At 41.6% G+C, this 24,800-nt stretch overlaps 1 protein-coding gene across 1 annotated transcript in view; it reads left to right on the top strand.

Annotated features, from left to right (window-relative positions):
• Nucleotides 1–23,533, top strand: part of lrrc17 (leucine rich repeat containing 17) — a 29,567-nt gene extending 6,034 nt beyond the window's left edge. The window contains exons 2-5 of the mRNA XM_071512538.1: nucleotides 7,637–8,028; nucleotides 9,109–9,604; nucleotides 18,907–19,062; nucleotides 23,081–23,533. Of these exons, the coding sequence (XP_071368639.1) occupies nucleotides 7,750–8,028; nucleotides 9,109–9,604; nucleotides 18,907–19,062; nucleotides 23,081–23,523 (1,374 nt within the window). The 5' untranslated portion in view covers nucleotides 7,637–7,749 and the 3' untranslated portion in view covers nucleotides 23,524–23,533. The remainder of the gene's footprint in view (nucleotides 1–7,636; nucleotides 8,029–9,108; nucleotides 9,605–18,906; nucleotides 19,063–23,080) is intronic.
• The last annotated feature ends 1,267 nt before the right edge of the window (nucleotides 23,534–24,800 follow it).

The raw sequence follows: 24,800 nt of genomic DNA, 5'->3' as shown, positions 1-24,800 counted from the left end.
TTATTGTCATAAGCATAACAAAACAGCGAGAAGCAGGTAATGCTATGAAATTCTTTAGCGTAGAGCTAGCCACAATAATGTAATAAGTGTTCAAAAGTCTTATGGCTGGGGGAAATGACCATTCGATCCATTCAAGTTCTGTGGTTGAAACAGATTGTGCATATTAAAGCTATATCATATTCTGATTACGAGGTACTTATAACGTGTTCATCTTGTAGTTGTGATGCCTTCAGGAAACACTTCAGGTTAAGTTTTACCCCTGCTTTTCCTCTAATACTCATTTATGAATGTATACTGTACCTGAATTTACGTTGTCACTACAATGTTTTTATGCAGACTCCCCCTGCACACTATATTACCCAACAGCAAGTCCCACACAGAGAAACACCAAAATCTAAGCAGTTATTCAGTGCTTTGTTTTGATTTAGTTCAAACTTCTGCTGAGTATTTAATGTCTCTTACAGGCCCGTAGACTAACTCTGTAAACTGTTTTGATTTGCAAAGCCATTAGAGTGATTTGCAATACTATTACACACATTACCAGATTAAGATTTTCCATTTGCATGACAGTTGCAAATATTACAGTCATTTTCTGCTGAGATTATGCCGGTAACTGAATCTCTACCACAACTGGTGATGTAAGAGCTCTTGATTTTCATACAGTATTTACAGTGTCACCAGTACAATTCTCTGTGAAGCGTTTACTGGTATTGCTGTGTGACGTAATCCTTTGGGTTACACTGGTCTACTTTTTACTAATGTGGTCTCTCTGTAAAAACCACGTATTGAGGCAGAAATGTGAAAGTATTGAATATTGAGCCAGGAATCTGAAAATAAAATATCAAATAACCAGCACCCAATATAAAAACGAAGCGATATTACCACTAAGAGGGAGAACCTGAAGCATATAAACTTCACGTTAGCGTGGAGCGGTTTCACTAGACCGTGAACAAACGGATAAAAATAGCAGCCAAATATGACACCACATAAATTGCTGAAGGATAAAATATGATTGATGAGATGACGTTTTGAAGTAACGGGTTCACTTTTTCAGTCTGGGGGCCAAATTTGAGATTTTTTTTGTCCCATCCTTGATTCCAGACCAATGAAAACATACTCTTGTATACATATAAATATATCTTATATATTATATGGGGACCCCTGTGACCCGATTTAGTCCTGATCCTGAGTTTAAGAAACGCTGATCTAAACAATGATATTCAAATGATGAAACTGTGGCATTGGATATGTTAAAATGTCACAGAATTATGTGTGTGTGTGTGTGAGAGAGAGAGAGAGTGAGAGAGAGAGAGAGAGAGAGAGAGAGAATTTGTTTTGTTTCTCACTATAAACTGTTTGTAGAGTGTCTTTAGCATAGCACTTCTTTGGAACACTAAAGCAAATCAAATGACTCAAACATTATCAGTGGTGTGTGTGTGTGTGGGCTGTTGTACAGTACAGTAGTCTATGTGTGGCAGTCATGGAGTCAGCTTGGTACATTAATACCAATGGAGCGAAGCAGACAGTGGAATTGGAGTATTGCAGTCATGTAGTATAAGCATTACATCAGTGGTTCTCTTGACAGACATTCATCAAACATTCATCATTATTTATTTAGCAACCCAAAATGTTATAGTGTTCTTTGGTACAGGATAATTAAATGTGTCTTGTTTTTTGATTGATAACTCGCTACCTTAAAGTGTTTTATTCAACTCTTTAATTTTCCTGTGACCCATTAGCCCTGGTTTTGAAAAACAAAAAACACTGCATTACATAGTGCTTACAGACACACACACACACACACACACACACACACACACACACACACACACACACACACACACCAGGCAAAACACCCACCAGCTTTTCTTCAAATAGATTCCTCCCACAGGCCAAGCTTACTCTTCCATGGGCCAGAAGGGGAAATAAATTGACTACAACATTTCATTTCCAGACAAAACTATATTCTGGTTTCAAGGCAGATGAAAATTGTAGAAGAAACACAGTTTTCAGAAAAAATGCCCCCCCAGGAAGTATTTATTTGACCCAAACACTGAGGGCCTTTTGCAGGATGTTTAAGGATACTGGGAGACGGTTTTACCACAGGACTGGGTTGGGTTGGCTGGTGTGGGTTGGATTGGGGAATAAAACTAGACTGGAATGGCTAATTTGGGCTGGTATGGGCATGGGGTGAACCGCAGGGCTGGGCCGGGCCTGAGCGGGTTTTGTTGTGGTGCGAGCTGGAATGCATCTTGGGTACTGGAGGCTGACCGTGGTTGAAGGGGACAGGACGTTCCTGCTGAACAGCTGTGCCCTGGAAACGCTCCGGGCAGCGCCAACGCTGGTCCAAATGGTTTGGAGACGGTTCAGTGACTAAACGGGGAAGTGGAGTGTAAAACGGGAAAATGCTTTTGAAAGGGCAGAGGTCTGAGTCAGCAGCTTGTTTCAATGGGGAAATTAATTTGGGGTTTATTTTGAGCGACAGATCTTGAAATCTGTAGTTGAAGTTACACACAGGTCTATAAAGTATACCAGACTCTTTCTTTGGAGCAAATACACTGAATGTACAAAATATTACAGACACTTACTCTTTTCATGAAGTGCACTGATGAGGTGGATCCAGGTAAAAACCTTTATCCCTTATTGATTTCCCTTATTAAATCCATACCATTCACAAAGGAGGCGGTGTAGATAAAGAAAAGCAGACGAGTTAGAGAAGGATTTTGAAGCTTTGAGGCACAGTATGCAAACCTCCTCTACCAAGACCCACCAGTTCTCACACAGACAGAACTGACTGAACTGAAATTAGCTGAAACGAAATAGACTCCCATTCTGCAGCGGTTGGGCCCACTCAGCGCCTCTCCCCATGCGTTCTCCCTCTGAGGCCAGTCTGGTGTTTGCACTGGCAGAGGTCTTGCCCTTGTGTTAACACATATCTCTCATCAGGCACACAATCATGCACACAGATACAAGCAAACACACTTGCACCCAATCACACACACACACACACGCACAAGCACAATGAAAGCTGGCAGCTGAAAAGAAGATTCAAACAATTCTTTTCGGGGTTGGAATAACAGTTCGCTAGAAGTGTATCGTTGCATGCAATGCTTGCAGTGAAAAGAAATTAACTTTTACGTTTGCTTCATTTGACACGATTGATAGTTTGGCGGTCAAAGAGTATTCAATGGACTGTAAAGTGCGTCCCCAGATGCATTCTCAGCTGTTTCTGTCTGTAGCTCGCTAACATACCCAGTCTATTATTCACAATGGAACAGCACCATCTGCACTGACAGGCTTGTTCCACTGTGTGAGAGACTGGAAGACTGTAAGGGGGCTGCGGTTTGATACAGTTGGACTGAGTCAGCGTGTGTGTGTGTGTTTCTGTGTGTGTGTGTGTGTGTGTGTGTGTGTGTGTGTGTGCGTGTGTGTGTGCGGGTGTGTGTGTAGGTGCATGGTGCTTCTTGCCAGACCCTCTGGACTCGCCTATTGCCTCTGATCACACAAGAGACCCATGACTCACTTATTTTGCCATAAAAATGCACACACGCACACACACACACGCACACACACATACATGCATGCACCAGGCATGGAGTCCAAAGCAAATGGCTGTGTGGCAAAAATCTACACTTGCCATCACTATTAAGCCATAATAATAATAATAATGATAATAATAATAATTATAATAATAATAACTTTATTTGTATAGCACCTTTTAACAAGACTGTTTACAAAGTGCTTCACAGAATTAAAAGGCATAAAAACAAAGAAATAAAAGGAGTAAAACAATAAAAAACAATAGTTAAAAAGGATAACAAAGGATACAATTTAAATGCACAGAAGTAAAAGAAAAAAAACACCAAATACATGTAAACCAATTTACCACCACCTAATTAAAAGCAATTGTAAAAAGATGTGTTTTAAGATGCTTCTTGAAAGTGCTGAGAGTTTCAGTGGCTCTTAACTTATCTGGGAGGGAGTTCAACAGTTTAGGTCCAAGGTAGCTAAATGCTGACTCACCACTCTTGAGCCTAATTTTAGGGATGGTCAACATACCGCTATTGGATGATCTAAGTGATCTACATGGTACATATATCACTATCATATCGCTGAGGTAGGGTGGGGCGAGACCATGAAGACATTTAAAAACTAACAAGATGATCTTAATATCAATTCTGGAAGATACAGGTAGAACGGGTGTAATGTGGTCTCTCAGTCTAGTGCGTGCTATTATTCTTGCAGCGGCTTTCTGAACTCTTTGAAGAGTAGTAATTGAGTTCTTCGGTAATCCAGATAGGAGGGAATTACAGTAGTCTAGCCTGGTTGTCACAAAAGCATGCACAAGTTTTTCAGTCAGCAGTGGAAAGCATGTCACGGACCTTAGAAATATTACGTAAATGATAAAAGGCCGTTTTGCACACATTACTCATATGGTTCTTAAAACAAAGATCACTGTCAAAAATTACACCAAGATTTCTGACATGATCCTTGGCCTTCAGGGATAGGAAGTCAAGATGAGGCAGAATGTCATCTCTCTGTGCTTCATTACCAATGATCAGAACCTCTGTTTTGTCTTTGTTTATTTGTAAGAAGTTCTGAGACATCCACAAGTTGACATGATCTATACACTGCAGCAGGGAGTTAATGGACTTGTGAGAATCAGGTGCTATAGATAGGTATAACTGTGTGTCGTCAGCAAATTGATGATAGCAAATGTTATAATTCTTAATGATATCGGCAAGAGGAAGCATGTAAAGGCTAAATAACATTGGCCCCAAAATTGAGCATGGGGAACACCACAAGATAAAGCATGATGCTTGGAGACGAAGGTATCCAGCACAACATAATATTCACGATCTGTGAGATAGGGTCTGAACCAGTCTAACACTGAGCCGGAGAGTCCAACCCAGTGTTCAAGCCGGGGAAGTAAAATCTCATGATCGACCGTATCAAATGCGGCACTGAGATCAAGAATAATTAAAATAGACAGGTTGCCTGAGTCTCTGTTCACTTTCAAATCATTTAAAACTTTTACAAGTGCCGTTTCGGTGCTGTGGTGGGCCTGAAAGCCAGACTGAAACAAATCATAAATATTATTTGTGTTGAGGTAGTCATTTAGCTGAATGGACACTACTTTCTCGATTATTTTGCAGAGGAAAGGAAGATTAGAAATAGGTTGGTAATTACTAAGCACATTGGAATCAAGATTCCTTTTCTTTAGCAAGGGTTTAACAATAGCTGTTTTAAGACTATGAGGGTATACACACCATGCTGCAGTGATAGATTGACAATATTTACAACATCGGCTGAGACGGAACTAAAAATAGTGGAAAAAAGGAATTTGGGGCTATCAAGTTGACTATCAATCAGGTTTGAGAAGTATGACCTCCTAGCAAGCTTCATTTCCCTGTTTAGCATTTTCAAATTATTTTTACAAATATCCTTATGAACTAGTAGTTTCGTACTCCTCCATTTTCTTTCAGCTCTTCTGCATTCTCTTTTTAAATTTAAAATAGCAGTAGTGTTTCTCCAAGGGGCTTTTACCTTGCCAGAGATTGTCTTAGTTTTTAGAGGTGCAATGGAATTAATACAATCAGTCAATCTGGAGTTGAATTTCTCAACTAAAATATCACAGGCTTGAGCAGTGAGAGGAGGCAGTGAGAGGAGGCAGAGAGCATACGAGATGTGTAAAAGTTGCAGCAGAATCATCTTTAAGATAGCGCCTAGTGATTGTCCTAGTATCCCTCTTAGTACTGGTACAGACAGACATTTCAAAGAAAATACAGTAGTGGTCTGAGATAGAGCCAAATCTAGAATCTCTGACATGTAGCCCATGTGAAATAACCAAGTCCAGGGTATGGCCATGTCTGTGAGTGGGGCCTGACACATATTGCATTAAATCAAAAGAGTTAAGTAGCAAAATAAATTCAGCAGTTACAGGATCAGTGGACATATCCATGTCCATAAATGTTAATATTTCCACTCTTGGAGGTTTCTTGTTTTGCGGGTGATCTGACAGCTTGGCAGTAGAGATGGCAAGACAACCAGGCTGCATGGAAGTGAGAGAGACAGGAAGGAAGACAGAAAAAAACAGCCAGATAGCAAGGCAGGACGAAATTGCTGAGTTTGAATCCATCTCATTACTTTTATTGCATTTCATCTCTCCTGCCTTTGCTGCATTTCTGCACTGCACGCGATCTAATAAAATAGAGCCTACTGTGCATAATATGTCTTGTATCTGCAGTCTTGCGGTCAATTTGTCTCCACACCATCGGGGAATATTCCATTTTTTTAATTAAAATGACACTGATTGTGAAACAATCTTTAAAAAGAATGTTTTGTTCCAGTTGCACACCTCCTCTCCTGACAGGACAGCAGGTGAAGTCTCGTCTCCATACCTCAGATGTATGTATGCTGAGACACATGTTAACACTCACACACAAATGTAAACTTCCTGCCAGTTGAAACTTAGGTAAAAGCATTAATTACGTGACAGACAGACAGCATGTTTGAAAGCAGGGGAGGGAGAGAGAGAGAGGGAGAGAGAACATCAGGGTCGACTTAGTGGAGGCTAGAAAACATTCAGGGGGCACCAGAAGGAGAGAATAGCACCATGTTTTAACTCGTCATGTGTTTGATAATGTTAACAGATAACAAATGTCTCTTTCTCTTCCTCTAAACCCCTTTCCCTGTTTCCTCTCCCTCTCTTCCCCACGTTTCTCTCGCCCTCACTTTCCACCTCGCTCTAATTCTTTCAACATGTGCCGTGTTACTATGCAAGTTGTCAACATGTCTCTATAGGCCACCAAGACAAATCCCTGTGTATTTATTGTACGCATCGCATAAAAGCAACTGATTCTGCCAACCTTTGGATTTTCTTTACTTTCCTCCATATTAGATCTTTCCCCTAATATAGAATCACACTCTCTTTAACTCTTTCTCTCTCTCCTGCTCAACATTTTCTTTATTTGTTTTATATTCATGGGGGAGCTGTAGGGTGAATTATTGTTTCTTGTTTTTGACCTGTGCACTATTTGTGTTTCTGACCTCTGGTCTTATTTCTTTACCTCACACTTCTCTACTGCACATAAACTTTGCAAAGACGCAGTCATATTTCACTGTTGACGTAACTGCAATTTTGGTGATTTTCATGTTTTCAGTCCCACTGAAAGAGTACACGTTCCTCTGTGGGTTGAGAGAAGTCTCTGATCTCTTGGACTTATGAAACCCTTTCAAAACCCCTTGGGTAATGTCAAAAACACATTGTGATCAAGCTAAAAACAAGACTGTGTTCATTAGCTGCTAAAAAGTTGATTTGGAAAAAGAAGGTTTTCAGTTACAATTTATTAGTCTTGTTTATTTATTACATATGCGGTCTGAGTGCTGTTGCTTTGAGCCTTGTGCTACTTACTATGACTGTAGTAGCTTCTAATGTTGGCCATCTGGGAATTAAAACTCATACAACCTACTGTTGCGCCAAATTACAGTGTCAGCTAAATCACTACATTTAAATGTAAATGTAAATGTGAATGAATTTGTGTGAACTGAAGTGGTTAATGAAGCCCTTTGTAACTTCTTCCTCTCTCTCTCTCTCTTTTTCTCTCTCTCTCTCTTTCTCTCCTCAAACGCACAGCTGTGACCGGCCTCCTGTGTCCCATCACACCAACAGTCTTCCAAGGCTGACCTGATTACCAAGAGGACTCCCTCTCCTCTCCTTTCCTCTCCTCTCCTCTCCTCTCCTCTATCATGCATCTCCTCGCCACCCTCTTCCTCTTGCTGCTGCTCCGGTCAGCTGAGCCCCGGCGAGGCCCTCGGTCGGGGGCCGGGCCGGTGGAAGGGGAGGGCAGGGGCCGAGTGCGGGGCAGAGGCAGGGCCGGGGTGGTGAGGCGCCAGGCTCACGAGTGTAAGGAGTACATGGAGGCAGGAGAGAAGTACCTGGACTGCCAGGACAGACAGCTGACCACCGTGATGCAAGACTGGCCCAAAGATATACACCACCTGCTGCTGGCAAGAAATAAGATACAGGTAATTACAGCTAGCCGCAATGAACCACAGACAGTTTGGGCTCAAATCCCTGCTGCAGATGTGAAACAGCAAAGAGGCAAAGCAGGGTAGACCAAAGACACAAACCACCTGCTACTGTCCAGAAACAAGATACAAGTAACTAGAATGAACAAATTCTGTATTGTGGTTTTGTGTAACAGAAGAGAATAGAATAAAACAGACTTTTTTTCTTTCCATGCAGCACATTAACGTGCTGAGATTTAGTGCCTCAAGCCTCTTACTCTGACCCTAAACTTGGCTAGTTTGTTGATACTATGAGCATCTGTTCACCATTTATTTGGGGCCTAGATCAAAGAGAGATTTTTCTGTAACGTGTGTGTGTGTGTGTGTGTGTGTGTGTGCGCACACACAGGACGTGTGTGCTGCAGGTGTTGAGAGGAACAAAACAAAAGGCTTTGCCAGAGAATTATTAAATAAAGTATGAAAATGAATGAGTTTATATCACTGAACAAATATGTGGTAAGTAATTACAATTAAGCGTTAAACGTTGAGTTGTGTTGATAAACGTATGAATGAGGGAAGGAATGAACTAATTGGATTTTTTTCTTTTATTTACATCTGGATCTCTAGCCCTATTGGGTTTTTCAGAAAAACATGGTAATAAAATGTTAGCCTTAAATCTTGATCTTAAAGTGTATGCTAGAAGGATAACAATTAATTACATTGCATGTTTTCCCAGTTTAGGAAGCTGACAGGCCTTGATGAGTAAGTGAATAAATGAACAAACAAACAATTGAATGAATGATTACAGTAAATGAATGAATGAATGTAAGAAATGAATGAGAGTAAGAAATGAGAAAGAAAGAAAGAAAGAAAGAAAGAAAGAAAGAAAGAAAGAAAGAAAGAAAGAAAGAAAGAAAGAAAGAAAGAAAGAAAGAAACCAGCCAACCTTCCAACCAAACAAACAATTCAGTTTCAGACATCAAGTACACACATACATATTTATACCACCCACTACACTACCACTACAATCCAATGACAGAAAATCCACAACCCACAAAAACAAACAGGTGAAAGTAAATTGACCTCTCCCCCCTGCAGGTTCTGAGGGACAACATGTTCTCCCAGTTCAGCCAGCTGAAGAGCCTGGACCTGCAGCAGAACGACATCTCCATGGTGGAGGAGCGGGCGTTCAGCGGCCTGTCGCAGCTCACCACCCTGCTCCTGCAGCACAACAGACTGAAAACGGCCTCCGAGGAGGTCCTGCTCCCCCTGCCCCGCCTCACCTACCTCCGTCTCTACGACAACCCCTGGAGCTGCACCTGCCCGCTGGACAGCCTCATCAGGACCCTGCAGGTGCCCAGCAACCGAAACCTGGGCAACTACGCCAAGTGCGCGGAGCCCCACTCCCTGAAGGGCCAGAAGCTGAAGAAGCTGATCGTGGAGTCGCTGTGCGCGGACGACAACCAGGTGGACAGGAGGCCGGGGGGCGGAGAGGGCAGGCAGCCGAGCGCACCGACCAAAGTGAAGCCGGACGCCACCTCCATGTGCCACACCTACATGTTCCCCAAGCCCCTGCTGGACTGCAGCAGCAAAGGTGAGAGACTGTCAAGTTCTGTTGTATTGTGTTGTATTATGGTATGTTGTTTTGCTGTTTTGTGCTTTGCAGTGTCGTGTTACATTGTCAAGTCAAGTTCATTCAAGTCAAGTCAGATTTTATTTGTATAGCATTTCATACAAAAAGCAACACAATGTGCTTCACAAAGCCAAAGTAAGAGCAATACATGTATAGTAAAATACAGTAAAATAAGAACATATATGTCATCATACATAAAAACATACATAGCCTACACATGCACACATGCAGAGGACATAGACAATTTAAAGTGTATATACATTGTGTCCTGTCGTGTTTTCTCATAAAATCTTGTGAAATGAGCACAACCACAAACGCAGATGATGTGCTGTGGACACAAATTATATGAAAATTAGGTGCTACATTCCTCTGCCGCAAAATTATTATGTTGCTGTACTGTAGTGTCATGTTGTGTTTTAGTGTGCCATGACGTGTTTTATGGCGTCATGTTGTGTTTTATCGTCATGGCGTCATGTTGTGTTTTATCGTGCCATGACGTCTTTTATGGCGTCATGTAGTGTTGTGTCGTGTTTTATCGTGTCACGTGTTGTGTCCTGTGTTTCGATGGGTTACATTGTGGTGTGTATTGTGTTCTGGTGTGTTGTATGGTTTGGTATTCAGTGCTTCTCTGCTCTGTTGTATATAAGATACTGTCTCTATTCTATTCTATTGTACTCTGATCTAATTTGAAGTATGCCTTCATTGACTCTGCAGAGTTGTGTTCTGAGCTGGGTCGGTTGTAACCAGCTCAATCTGTTTGTGTTTTCGGTTTAAATGCTGGGTCAGCCTGTGGTAGAAGGCAGCAATAAAGGAAGAGGAAGGAAAGAGGCAGGCATCAGTCTGAGGGGAAGAGAGATAATGGGAGGGAGAGAGAGAGAGAGAGAGAGAGCAGGGGAGGGGGTAAGGGAGAGAGAGTGCTTTTCCAATTTATTTTTGCTTGCAACTCCAGTTCCAGTTTTCACATCTGGTTCTCTCTCTCACTCTCTCTGTAAAAATGCCACTATGAGGCTGCTATCAGACTGGCTGTAACCTCTCCGGCGCTCCATAAAGATTCTGTTTCAAAATTGCTTTTCAAAGACACACTGGAGGCAGAGACGACAAATTTCTGCACGCAGATCGCACTGGGCTGGGGGTTTACTTTCATGTGGGTTCTTTATTCTGCTTTCCTCTCTCATCTTCTCCCTCTCATCCCCTCTTCTCTCTGTATCTTTTATCTCTTTCTTTCCTGCAGTGCTAAAACATGCCTCCTTTGACACCCAAATAGCAGTAGCTGACAATTCGCCGTGCTGAATGATTGTCTCTGTTCGCGGCACGGACCAAGTAAGCTCTAAGATTTAAATGAGCGATTGAAATCATTTATAAATGGAGAGCTTATGCCCTCAAGAGAAAGCCATCTTTCAGAGAGCACCGACAAGCCAAAACCACACAATGCTGTGTCTGTGTTTTATAGTTGCTCAAGGAAGCTTTTTGCATATTTTCCGAATTATTTTTTTCTACAGTAAGGCTTTTCAATTGATTCTTTATCTGAACCACTGTAAGGGCTCTGTTTTCTCTCAGGCTGGTTCTCTTATCCATCTCTCCTCATCTTTCCCTCTTTCTTTTGCCTGTCATCACTCTCTCCGTCTCTCCTTCTTAACCCTGTCCCACCATGAATGTGATTGTGAAAGTTGTTTGATATGCTGCCAACTATTGTGAATGATGTTCACTTCATATTTTCTGTGATGGCTTTGCAAACTGAATTTCCTTCAGGACAACAAATGGTATTGTACGGTATTACAGTTTATTATAAAAGTTTCATTATTGAGCCCAGTAACTCATATTTTTTCAGACACTAAAGTCTCTGAGTATAGTATAAGCTAATGGCACTGCATCATTAGCTAACTATTATTCCTTCATCTGATTATCAAGGCTATGTTCTGCACTTTCTCTGTGTCAGCACAGACACACCATGACTAGAAGCAGCACCGGTGCACTGCATCATAGGTGCAATGAATTCTGGTCATTGTAGTCCACTGATGCTTTCAGGGCTTGGCAGCATTAAATCTAGATTGTTTGAAAACTACATCGACAAGCAGCTGCACTGCACTCTAAATGAATCAAATACAAAAATGTACTCGATGGGTTGATTTTATTTATTTATTTATTTAAACTTTATTTTACCAGGTTGTCTCATTGAGATGCAATCTCTTTCTCAAGAGAGACCTGGTCCAAGAAATTACCGTGTCATCAGTGATGTTACATGTGACATACAAAATTAGATACAAATATACATAATTACATTACGAATACAGCAGATTGTGTGGGAAACACTGTTATGGTGTAGTATCATATGGCATGGTTTCATATGGTATGGTATGGCATGGTGTCATGGTCTTATATCGTATGGTATAAGCTATGCTATATGCTGTGCTGTTGTCTTGCAAACCTTGGGACAATATATGGTACAGAACAATATGATATCCAAATATACTGATTATATACGATTATATCTTATTGCATCGTATCTCCCTGTTCAAATATTCCTCAAACTCCCTTTCTCTCTCTCCAACCTCTATATTTTCCTCTGGCCTCTCTCTCTCCCTCTTTGTCCCTCCCTCTCTCTCTTCCGTGGTTGAAGGCTGTTCCATTGAGGTGAACCACAGCAGATTCCAGTGAATTCAGGCTCCACATCCTTAGACCAGTACCATACAGTGCGGTTAGGCAAAGTTGATGTGGGATTTCGTAAGGCAGCGTTTCTCAAAAACGGGACTAGGACTCGGAATTATCCCCTGGTATATCAAAATAGGTCTTCAAATTGCTCTGGAGGAATTGGGGACTTGACCTGATGAAGATTTGTGCCTGTAAAGTTCAACATATTCTGTCATCATAAACTTCCCTGTTCCCTATAATGTCAATCCATGCTGTCCTGAATTAGTGTTGTATACACTGATAGGCACCGTACAAGTCAAAAACATTGTATGTATCCTGCAAAACTACAATATATGGTCACCATTGTAGAACTCCCTCACTGTATATATCCTGCATTAGTAGCCTACAGCAGTGGTGGTCACGTTTTTCACTTACATTCAAATTTTCTTTAAGCATTTGACTTGTAGATGAAAAACAACATTTTTAGAACTTTTTGAACCAATCATATTTCAAAAGACAGGTTTGATTTACTTTCCTTTGACAGTCTTTTACAAAAACAAGCAAAACTCAGGCTTAGTTGTCACATAGTGTTAGTATCAAAGTCTGGGACAGTGTCAAATGTCCTCAAATCCAGTAAATCACAATATAAAGCCGGTGTTTGAACAAGGGGTGGCACACTGCAGTTTATGGACCAGGCCCTCAAGATCCTGTTCAAGTTGGACGGGGGAACATAGATTTTAAAAGCATCATAAATCATCAACATAAATTTCAGGACATTTGAGAAGGCAGCAGAAGAGGTGACTCAACTGTATGGCAAGTTGGCTGCTTCCCAACCACACACACACACACACATCACACACACACACATCACATACACACACACATCACACAAACACATGCTATTATGTCAGGCTCTCCCTGGACTTCCTGGATAATCGACAGTGGGCATTTAGTCAGCAGAAAAAATGAATCCTCCATAATGTCAGAGGGAGGGAGCGTGAATGAATGAACGAGAGAAGGAGAGAGAGGACAAATATCTACCATCACTCCCACTGTAGGATTTAGCAGCTCGCTCTGCCAGGCGCCAAGAGTTTTCCTGCAGCAGTTTGAAGGTCCCGTTTACACTGGGGACTGCAGCTGTTGACGAAACTGATGTTTGACTTGTGGTTGGATTCAGTTTTCCCTAAGAAAGTTTCGATGCGGGGGTGAAAAGGCCGCTGAAACACCGTGAGAAAAGACCATGGGACAGTGCAACTTTCCACTGAAACCAATAGCTGTGGTATTCTTTTAGGCCAGCTGGCAGTTCCACCTCCTTCCCACTTCACTCCTCTATACCTATGTACTATCAAACTTCATCGTGGCTTACAGTACTGGAGAACATTTTTTTTGTTTTTACAAATTGTCTGTTCTTTACTGAGCAGTGTCTAATGAAAGGCAATTCAAGTGGCATTGTTTTGAAAATTGTTGCTGTTTGGTAAAAAACTAGTTCCTTTTCAGGACCTGAGGAAAACACTCTTGTTTTTAGCTTGATGACAATGGATTTTTAAGTTATCCAATTATGGAAGCTGAAGATGAGGAGCATGCAATCCTTCAGTTGAAGTGAAAACTTCAAAATCATCAAAATTTGAGTTACAAGGTTTTCACAGGACACCGGTGATATTTAACTTAAACTATGAACTATGAGAGAAAGCTAAACATCATTGCTACAAATGTGCCATGGGACTGTACAGAATCTGTATTTGTTTTAAACTTTGCTTATAAAGATGCAAGTTGTTCTATCTCCACTTAAGATGTAGTACTACCACCTGTACTACCTGAAATGTGCCTTGATCAAGCCGGGACCTTGTTTACTCTTTCAGAGTCATGAAGCAGCTTCAGTGTGCAACCCTTTGGACAGGAAATTAGTCCAGTGCAGGATTCCTATCCCCTAATCCATCTGCTTTAACTCTGAGTTAAACAGAGAGGCATTAGGTCCCATATTTTTAATAATTTAGCATGACTTGGCCAAGACTCCCAGGATCAGGGAGGACATCTAATCACCGGCACACTAATCTGGTCGTTGTAATAGTGATATTGTATAAACAGGGTTGTCAGTGTGTTTAGAAAACGCTCCACCTCTGCCTATATATCTTGTTTTGTGTGTGAGTGATGACAGAGAGTTATGAGACTGTATACATTACATACAGCACAAAGATGTAGAGCATCCATTACTTTAATAGGAAACCCAGAGCCTGGAGGCACAGGGGAAGTTAGAGGGGTTGATGACAGGTTGTTGCACCTTGCTTGTTAAACGCTAATGACGGAAAACATCCAAACTCAACCTGGTGTTCATAAGCTCCAGCCTGGGACCCAAATGAGAAATTCAGGCTTTCATCCTTGTACTTAGGCTCATTAAAACACATTTCTACTCTTCTCATGTAGAGACGCCTAAGCAGCCTGAGCTTGAGGCGTGATCAGTAGTGTAGCTGAGGGTAAACACAAGTATGCAGAATATACCCACCTCTTTTTAATTACTGTAGAAAAGCCACTTCTTCCACTACCACTATACCTCTGGTCCTGACTTTTGTATTTAAGGAAGCCAGGCTCTAGTTACCTTGTGTAAAATATGGCTAAACTGAGGAAGAAAATGACACTTGGCCTCCATACCATCTTGCTTGTTAAATATGAACTAATTTACTGCTGGCTACTGCTTAAAACAGTAAGAGAGCACTTTATGAAATCATTCACCCCTGTCAAGCCGGGGGCATTCGTCCAAACAGTAAAAAATCACCGCACTGTGAACAGCTGACCCTGCAATATCCAAGTACACACAGTAAAAATATTACTTCTACCCTCCCTATTGTCTAAACAGTAAAAAACTTATTGCACCGTCTGCTCCAAATTGATTCTAGAGTATTAATGCACACATAAAGTATATCCTGCAGATTTAGCTGTTTATTTTACTTTTTGCAAATGTGAAACATAATATACCAATGCAGGACAGCTTCTGAAATATATGGTCAGATACTAGCGAAAGGAAAGAAAAACAATCAAAAAGAACTGCAGAGAGGGGCCCAGAAATCTCCCTGGGGCTTGCTAAGGACCTCTCTACTGTAAACATAAATCATCAGCGGTGCGAAGCCGTACCCTCTGGGGTGGGAAGTGTAGATAAATGTGCAGTCCTACTAAATCACGGAAGTGGCTCTATCTCTGTAATTCAGACTATGTAAATACTGCAGGCCTATTATTCAACTGCCATGCATTCACTGCATTGCATCACCCATGTGTTATACTAATACATAGCCTACATGTGTTATACTAATAATGCAGCCTATAGAGGATGTTTTGACAAATTAGCTACTTTAAATTGCTGTAGAAAGTAATTCAAACCTAGCGCTTTGACATAAAGTGAGTGGGCTAATGGTCCAGACGAAATTTACAGCACTGCTGCTATCAGATGAAAAACTCAGATCTCCAGTCTTTAGTGTCAGATTGCAGCTCATACATTTTTGAAAATATACAGTTGGTTTTTAATGGGTGTAATGACCACAAATGTAATCGTAATGTCACACTGCTCAGCCCAAAGAAATACTGTTGATGTATAAATGACCAGCAGTTTTGCTATCATTACATTGGACCACTCATTGAAAAATATGCTGAGAAATGTGCTAGAAAATGTACTGTACAAATAAGGTCTAGTGCTGTGATGATGATGGGGGGGGGGGGGGTATTTGGGTGCTGGGCTCCATCCCACCCCCGCTTGACACAACTGCAAAATGTGTTTTTTGATAGTTGAATCTAAAGCGGACAGATGTTCAAATGCGAGCCAAAGTGATGACTCCAGCAGATCCAGCAGAAACCCAGTCCAAACCCAGCTATGAATGAGTGACCTTCACTTTGCCATGTTTTCTTTTTTTCTCTCTCTCTCTCTCTCTCTCTTTCTCTCACTCTCTCTCTCTGCATGTTTCTTCACTCAGTGGTCCGCTCTGAAGAAGCATATCACAGATGTCAAAATAGGAAAGAGCATTCTATCTGAAAGATTTGCACCATTAAAAATCACAGGATACCCCAAAGGCTCCTGCTAAAATGTTCAATAAACTAATGTTTTCTGACAACACATTCAACTCCAGGAAGGAACAACATTGCTAAAACAGCAGAGGCTTAAACTACAAAATCAACATTAAACTTGCTGGTACATGGGGCTCTGAGTTAAGGAACTGGGAGTAAAAAGTATGAGTGTTATCTATCTCCCGCTCAGCTTTTTTCCAACCAGAATTTGAACCTGGATCCTTCTGGTCACAAAGACTGGTCACTTATCCAACCTTGACACTACTGTCACCCCTGTATAGACAGTTAGTGTGGGCGACTAGCCTCACTTAATGTCAAATAGAGAAGAACACAGATGCATCTCTCTTACACAGCGAGGATTTGTCTTATTTGGCTCAAGTGGTTGATGTCTGGTTTCTCACATGGGAGCCTGGAAATTTGAGTCTTGGCTGCGATATTTCAAACTCAAGAGTGCAAGCACTATTCCAGCTCTTGTAAATTTAAAAATTCACTCTCTCCTTGGACATAGTGTAGATGGACAGAGATACAGACACATGCACCTATAAGACAGGGTGGGATTCCCTCTAGACTTTAAGCTCCCACTATGTGGAGATTGTGGATTTGTAACCTGGAACTTAAGACTCCCAAAGACTTCCAAAAGTATTTCATGCCTCTGCCATGTTCCTGCCTTTGTAAATGTCTCTCTGCTGCACACTCATAGCAGCCACCAGTGAATAGTAATGATTACATTTCCTTACATCGGAGTGTAACATCTACATCTGTGTGCATATGTGTGTGTAAGTCATATTTTCTTATATTTGGTGATGATTTATGGCGCCATGTCTTCATGACATCTGCAACATCTGCAGCAGTAAAGTGTGTATCTGTGTGTGTATGTGTGTGTATGTGTATGAATGTGTGTGCATAAAGACTGCAACATCTGCAACGTCCATAAGCAAAGTGTCCTCAAGCATTTGTTTGACTGAATGATACATGTAAATAAACCGGAGGAAACCAGTCTGCACACACACACACACACACACACACACACACACACACGTACAAACTGTTGCCTTTTTCTCACATTCTGGTCCACAAAATAAGAGACAAGTAACTTTCTATCAAAAATAAACTTTGTTGTATTATCTTCCAGTCAGAATTCACTGCCTAAACATCCTTACATCAACTTCCACTCATCTGCAAACACTTTGCAATCTGCTTCCAAAACAATCACTCCATGCATCAAGGAGACCACCTACACAGTTTTGAACTGAGCAAAACCATGTTATATGACCAGTGTTATTGGCGTAGCAGATGTGGCCACCTATGGCATCTCAAGGAAAAACCACATGACTCCAATTTTTATGTTTTATATTTTTACTAGAATTGAAGGTTTGCATAGTATTTTTCAGATGGAACAAGTTTGATGAAAAGATCCATGATGAAACCCATTCAAAAACCCTTTTAAATATTCAAAAAAGCTGCATTTTTTTAATCCATTAGGTTTTGCTCGAACAGCAGCAATTCAGAGCACCAAATGTCTGGTGTGTGACGCCATCGGGAGACACTTTCTCTAGCTGTGAATCTGGTTCCTATTGTGTATGGAGAAACTCCATAATTGTCCACTGATGACAGCACACTGTAGATTCAAGCCTTCCCTCTCCTGTTTCTAGCTTTGGGACAGATGTTATGACGCTGACAGATCTTGATTTTAACTGTCCCAACATTGTCCGGATGATATAGTATTTCTGAAATGTGCTTAAGCGTGGAACTTTGATTTAAAACTCATGAGAAGCCCGATTATTGTAGTGGGAATACATGGGAAGCACTGTTTCATACATTAGAGTCTTCAAAGAGACTGGGACTGTTACAGGAGGGGAAAACGTCATTGGGCCTACGTGTGTGTGTGTATGTGTGTGTGTGTGTGTGTGAGAGAGGGACAGAGAGAGGGGAAATAGTCTTCCCTGGCACAGACCTGAAATATTGTTACACATGCTGTCACAGTTTACTCCCATCTTGAAAATGTTAAATGTTGCACACAACCCACACAACATCTTGAAAATGTATAAAGTTGCAGACAAACTGTATTTCCAGCACGTCTGCTGATTTCTGCATTCTGCTTTCACATGTCTTAGTCTTCACTTCCAGGTTCATTTCTGTATATACGTATGTCACCTCCATCTGTAAATCTGGTAAAAGTGAACAGCTTACAATGCATATTTGCACATCTGGAGATATTTCTGTATAGCTCTACACACAATGGCTCAAACCTGTAGATCTGTCAACAAAAATGCTGTATCTTTATTTTGTATCTTATTCTCAATATGTTTGTTATAAATGCTGTATTATCTTCTTATCTATGTCCTATTCTCTGCTGCTGCAATGACCCAATTTCCCCATGGCAAGCATTTCAAGTTTAATCTAAATCTAAATGCACTTTTTAAGCCTTAATTGGATTTTAAACTGTTTCTCTCTCCTTTCCTCTCATCCTCCCTTCTTCTCTCTCCTGCCCGCTCCTTTCAGAGTTGAAGTACAATCCCATCAGCTAATGTAATCATTTTGCTGAACTTGATGAATACTAATATTTCTCTGTCTTTCTCTCTCTGTAGAGTTGAAGAACATCCCATCTGACCTGCCATCAGACATCGTGAAGATGGATCTGTCCAGTAACAGCATCAAGCAGCTCAGGCCCAAACAGTTCCTCTTAGCCAAAGATCTCAAGCTGCTCAACCTCAGCAGCAACAGCCTCGCCCTCATAGACAAGGGTACACCCCCCTCCCCCCCAACACACACACACAGACACATACACACACACACACACACACACACACACACACACACAAAACTCTGCACACAAACATGCAGAAGCAAATATGAGCACACAAGCTAATGCAGCTACACCTACGCATACAGAAGTGAGCACATGCATTAAAAAAATATGTGGGTACAAATGCATTTACACACACACACAGACATACATTAGCATACAGCCTTTTGATCTTTCACACACACACACACACACACGAGAGCATGCACACACCTTAGCACATGCCATATATATAGAGATACACACACCCTCCATGATGCACATGCACAGACACATAAACTGTGCACGAAAACATGGCTAATATTGCTTAGTGGCAATATTTTTGTTCCATAATCCTCAGTGTCACAAGACTCTTTGGCCTGTGGTATGAAAGGAAGTATGTGAACCAGGAGCACAGAGAACTAAAGGTCTTCTGATGAATGTTCCTCAAAATGTGGATCTAGAAGATAACCTTTGGCAATTAGAAATATTCATTACCAAACAGTGTCAGAAAGCGCTTAAAAATACATTTAAAAACATTCTCAGAGGTGAAACATTCATCCAAGCTAATTTATGAACGTATGTCATGTGATGGCACAAGATCAGCGAGTGGAGTGGAGTGGTCATTTGGTTCGGAAAAACATGGAAGGCACAGCAATGTAGAAAACATGAGGCTCATGACCTCAGGCTTCACAGAGGCAGTTGTGCTGAACATCCCACACACTGTCCACACATAAAAAATACTAATCTCCATGACAGCGTTATTAAAACACTATGACAGCACAATGTTTGGAGAATATTACCAGCAACTACCCTTTGAGACAACCAAAGATATTACCATGATGCACCAGGAAGTGTATTTTCTAACGAGTGTAATGACAGACGGAAACCTGGGTCAGGCTACAGTTTTACACCAGTTAACCAAACACTTCATCAAACCTAGTCTCAACCTCACTGGAGCCTTATGCTTAACTCTAACCTAAAACAGAGATGGAAAAAACATTTTTTTTGTCATAAGTGTGTCTTGAATCATAAATCCCCATTTTTTGAGGAAAGAAACAAAAAAGGAAAAATAGAAATAGAAGGAGAGAACAGAAATTGATAGCCTATACCAGATGTTAATATTTAATAATAAGTATTTTTCTTCCCGCAAATTCGGCGCATATATAAATCCTGAGCGGTTATTAGGTTATTATACTGTTAAGGCAGAGCTGTTATGGAGCATTTAGTTTCCATAAAACCTGCTCTACACAGTATTTGGTGCACTCATTAGGTACACTAATTAGAGAGAACCATCCAGCAATACTGTATACACACACGCACACACACACACACACACATAGAGGCAGGCGGGCATTCGCACACATACTCTTTTCATCTCACTGTCTTTCTTCCCTGCTCTCTCTCTCTCTCTCTCTGTCTCTCTCTCTCTCTCACTCTCTCTCTCTCTCTCTCTCTCTCTCTCTCTCTCTCTCTCTCTCTCTCTCTCACTGCACTGTTAAAAAAGTGCTGACTCATCGTTCTCTCCAGCCTAATGACGTCTGTGCCGGGTTGCCAGCGTGGCCGTGCCCAGGAGGGAAATCCTTTACCTTATCGTTCACTCGTTACCCTGCAACACGTGTAAACAATCTACTGTACAACTCGGCCCAGTGCGGCTCACAGTCTGCTTGGATGCTGAAGAATAAATTCAGTGTAATTGTGAAGCCTTGTGATAGCCAGTGACATGTGGCTTTAATCACGGTCGCTCCTTCCAATCATGTTCACATTCGGAGTAATGAGAGGATTTGGAATGGTTCTCAAGAGCTTGTTTATTTATCCTGTGCATGCTGACAGTGAATGAAGGAAGAAATGAAGATGAATGGATAAAAATACAGCAGACCTGGATCAATAGTAATAGATGCAGTATTATTTGCAAAAGCCGTTTTGTGGTTGGTTTTGGTCTATTTAGGTGCCAGATGGATGCGGTTTGCCACACAGGACAATGCAATGGGAATCAGAAAGTTTAGACAAGCAAAGGAAAGTCTATTTAAAGGTCAATTTAGTTTGTCTGTCACCGATAATTTGACACTGCAGAAATCCTGCTACTCTGCATCTCCTCTGCGTTACTGCTGCAAGATTTCCCAAACAGTTCTTCCTGTGGGTGGAGCAACACTGCAGCAGCAGACAAACAAGCATGTAACAGGGGGATTCAGGCAGTGGTCTAGTCATACATCTGTAGGTACAGTCTGCAGTTAGGAAGGAAGGAAAGAAGGAAGCAAAGCACACACAGAATCCAGACCACACATCCGATCCCACATGAGTCATTTCCAAGTCCAAGAGTAGGATAATATGCATTATATTTGATATGAAGACTGATAAAATCCAGTATAGCTTGAAATATTCTCACAACAGCTGCAAACTGAACATGGTTCCCACAAAATGGTTCCCACTTCAATTATTTTTATTGTGAAACTGTAAAAATGCCACAGAAAAAGCAGACGACGCCGGCGTGCTTGTGGTCACGATGACTTGAAAAGGAAAACCAGCACAAGCCGACCTGGGACAGTCCGTCTCATGAGCAGAGAGATAAGAGAGACTTCCAGAGGAGAGAGGGGAGATAGGAGCGTCCCTCCTCCCTCCATTACCCCTCCATTACTCCTCCCTCCTCTCTTGTTTCCCTCTATCTATCTTTAGGGTTGGAAGTGAGGGATTACATTTTATGAGATTATGAAAAAAAAAAAAAACACGGCAACTATAATCTGTTGCAGTTATTGAAACACAACACACCAGAGGCATGTCTGTCTCTAGTGTCCACTCTTCTTTTCCTTTCATGTCTCCCTCATCTCTCCCCTCCTCTCTTCCGTTCTAAAGATCAAAGCTAAGCCCAAGGCTGGTGGACAGCGTGAAACAGGCTCCACTGTCCCGTTACTCTCTCACACACACACTCATACACATACACACACACACACACACACACACGGCACGCTAAAGATGTCTGCAACCTATTAGTCACGTCAATAGCCGCCTTTTTAACTCGAGTTAGTTTGGGACCTAGTGATCCTAACAGCCCGGCTCTCTAGATTTATGTTCATGGGTGAGTTGTATAAGAAACAACTGAAACGACTTGTGATTGTCACAGATGATGACAGATTTTCCTTCCCTGTCTCTCACATTTGTGATTGAGATGTGATAAGACTGTGCTTTCTTATAAGTTTGCATGGAAATTTGTCCTGTCTGCCATGTTGTAATGGGAGATTCCCAGATCAAGTATGGATGTGGACTTTACCAATTCAACAGTAATTTCCTATCAGTGTGTAGACAAGAAGTGTTGAGCAGCTCCAGATTTTGCTCCTGATGACAGAATCTTGATTCTCTGGTCGGTTCCCTGTGTTTTCACTTGGCAAATAGCTATTTAATGGTGTACAGTCATGTGAAATGTTTTGAGTAGTGGCCGCCTTTAAATATTACACTGCTTGACACAGAGTGAACAAAATACTAGCAATACTGAGCATGTCTATCCAGGTAAAATCTCTGATCCCTGCTTGAGTTCACCTGTTAAATCCAATAATTTACCTTTGCATTACATATTATGCAGGTGCTCTTATCCAGAGTGCCCTACAATCTTAAGAAGGATGGATCATTTTCAGCTTTTTTCAGCCCAACACATGCCAATAACCACATTTTCTGTGTCAATAGTGGAGTTATATGTTGTGTTGTCCCAAAATGTACACACAGATGTGTTGAAGATGACACACTCTTTGAACAGCATACATTAAATGCAACTTTAGAATAACCTCAAATTCTTAAATAAACAACACAAGCAGCCAAAGATTAGGAGTGAACAGTATGAGTCAAAACAAACAGTGTCCAGTCATGAAGGGCAGATGTAGTTCAAAGGGAGCAGGTGAAAGATGAAGTTTTAAACCTCCAGACAACGATATGACATGTCAAACATGAACTTGCAGTCACATGTTCCCTTGTCTCTCTTCCCCTCCCAGCTGCGTTCGCGGGCCTGCTGTACCTGCGCGAGCTCGACCTGTCCAACAACAGCCTCCATTACTTCCAGTACGGCGTGCTGGAGGACCTCTACTTCCTGCGGAAGCTGTCGCTGGCCAACAACCCCTGGATCTGCGACTACAACATCCACTACCTGATCTACTGGCTCAAGCACCACCCGGGCGTCTACTACACCGGCCTGGTCTGCTCCGAGCCCCAGGAGTTCCGGGGCTGGCCCGTCGAGGAGTACGTCAAGACCTACAACGGGGAATGTCCTAAGGATAAACAGACGGGACAGACGGATACGGGACAGGGGGGGCAGGGGGGGACGGACAACGAGGCACAGGAGGTGGTGGGGGAGACGGGCGAGGTTACGGGCGAGCGTCTGCCGAGGCCCCTGAAGGAGAAGAAGCCCAAGAGGTTTGAGATCATCAGGTTGAGTTAGAGCGGAGGCGGAGTGGTGGACTGGAAGGATTTAGCATGGAGGGAAATTCAGGAGTCACACAAGAGGTCAAAGGATGGAGCGCTGGGGTGAAATGGAGGTGTGAGGACGGGCCGGTGAAGAGTGGATTAACTGACCAATTTATTAAAGGTAGACTCAGTGATTTGATGTTAAAAAAAAGGAAAAGAGGAAATGTGGCACTTTTGCAATTTTGAAAAACATTCACAAAATCATTCACGAGTCCTGAAAATTAGGAATGTTTAATAATGTTTATGGGTGTGGGTTTTAGTAATCCACATTTTACATCTTGTGGATCACAGAAGATTGACATCATTCAACATTTTCCTAAAAATCCCTGGCACGATTGATCCTGACTGGATCCTGGTTGTAGTGTCACATTGCCCAGTCTACCTTTACAAACAACAAAATTCATTTTGGAGAAGATGAGGCTGAGCTCTTGTTCTTTATTCTTGCAGAAAATTCCCAATTCAGTCTGTATCAGATCAAATAACCATCAGTTTCCCCCCAAAACCCTCACGTTGCATTTCCCATACAGTGAACTGTAGGTGCTCTTCTTCTGTTACAATCATTTTGATATTGAGTTCAGGATATACTTTTTTTTTTTTTCTCAAAAAAGTAGTTTTTGGTCTTTTTTTTATTAATTAATGTATGTTGTTTAACTGTTTTCTGGAAATAAAATTGGGTGTATTATTTTTTTCTGAAAGTTTGTTGAAGTTTTAATATTCAGGCATACAGACATAGCTAGACACACACACACATACACACAAAACCACATGCACACACACACACATACGTAACTTGTTTACCTACAGGGCCACCAATTAGCCACCAAACATGACAGATGTATTGGGTCATACAGTTACTCACATACGGCTGTGGACCAGCTGGCCTTGTGTGTGTGTGTGTGTGTGTGTGTGTGTGTGTGTGTGTGTGTGTGTGCATGTGTGTGTGTGTGTGTGTGTGTTTGCATGTGAATAGATTCATGTAAAGTCATGTAAGGTCCAGATGAGTGCATGGCATGTGCACTTCTTTACTGGGGACTTAGTGACCGATCTATAAAGTGGATCATTACTGATAATCAGACCCAGAACAATTATGGGAAGAATTATGGCTAAAATGACCTAATTGCAGACCATGAAAATAGTGTTGATTAGTGAATGTTGAGCGCCTTCCTGCCAGGCTCTTCACCTGTTTCATCCTGGAGCCCATATGAGAAATTTAGTCCTGATTTGCTCTGAAGTCCATTACATGAGTTTAGT

The sequence above is a fragment of the Centroberyx affinis genome, unplaced genomic scaffold (genome assembly GCF_046629955.1).
Source record: "Centroberyx affinis isolate AG114_WGS23_722 - 3 ecotype Tasmania unplaced genomic scaffold, CSIRO-AGI_Caff_v1 ptg006345l_1, whole genome shotgun sequence".
In the NCBI taxonomy this organism is placed as follows: Eukaryota; Metazoa; Chordata; class Actinopteri; order Beryciformes; family Berycidae; genus Centroberyx; species Centroberyx affinis.
The sequence above is the reverse complement of the archived record's forward strand: the minus strand, read 5'-3'. Positions and strand labels throughout refer to the sequence as shown.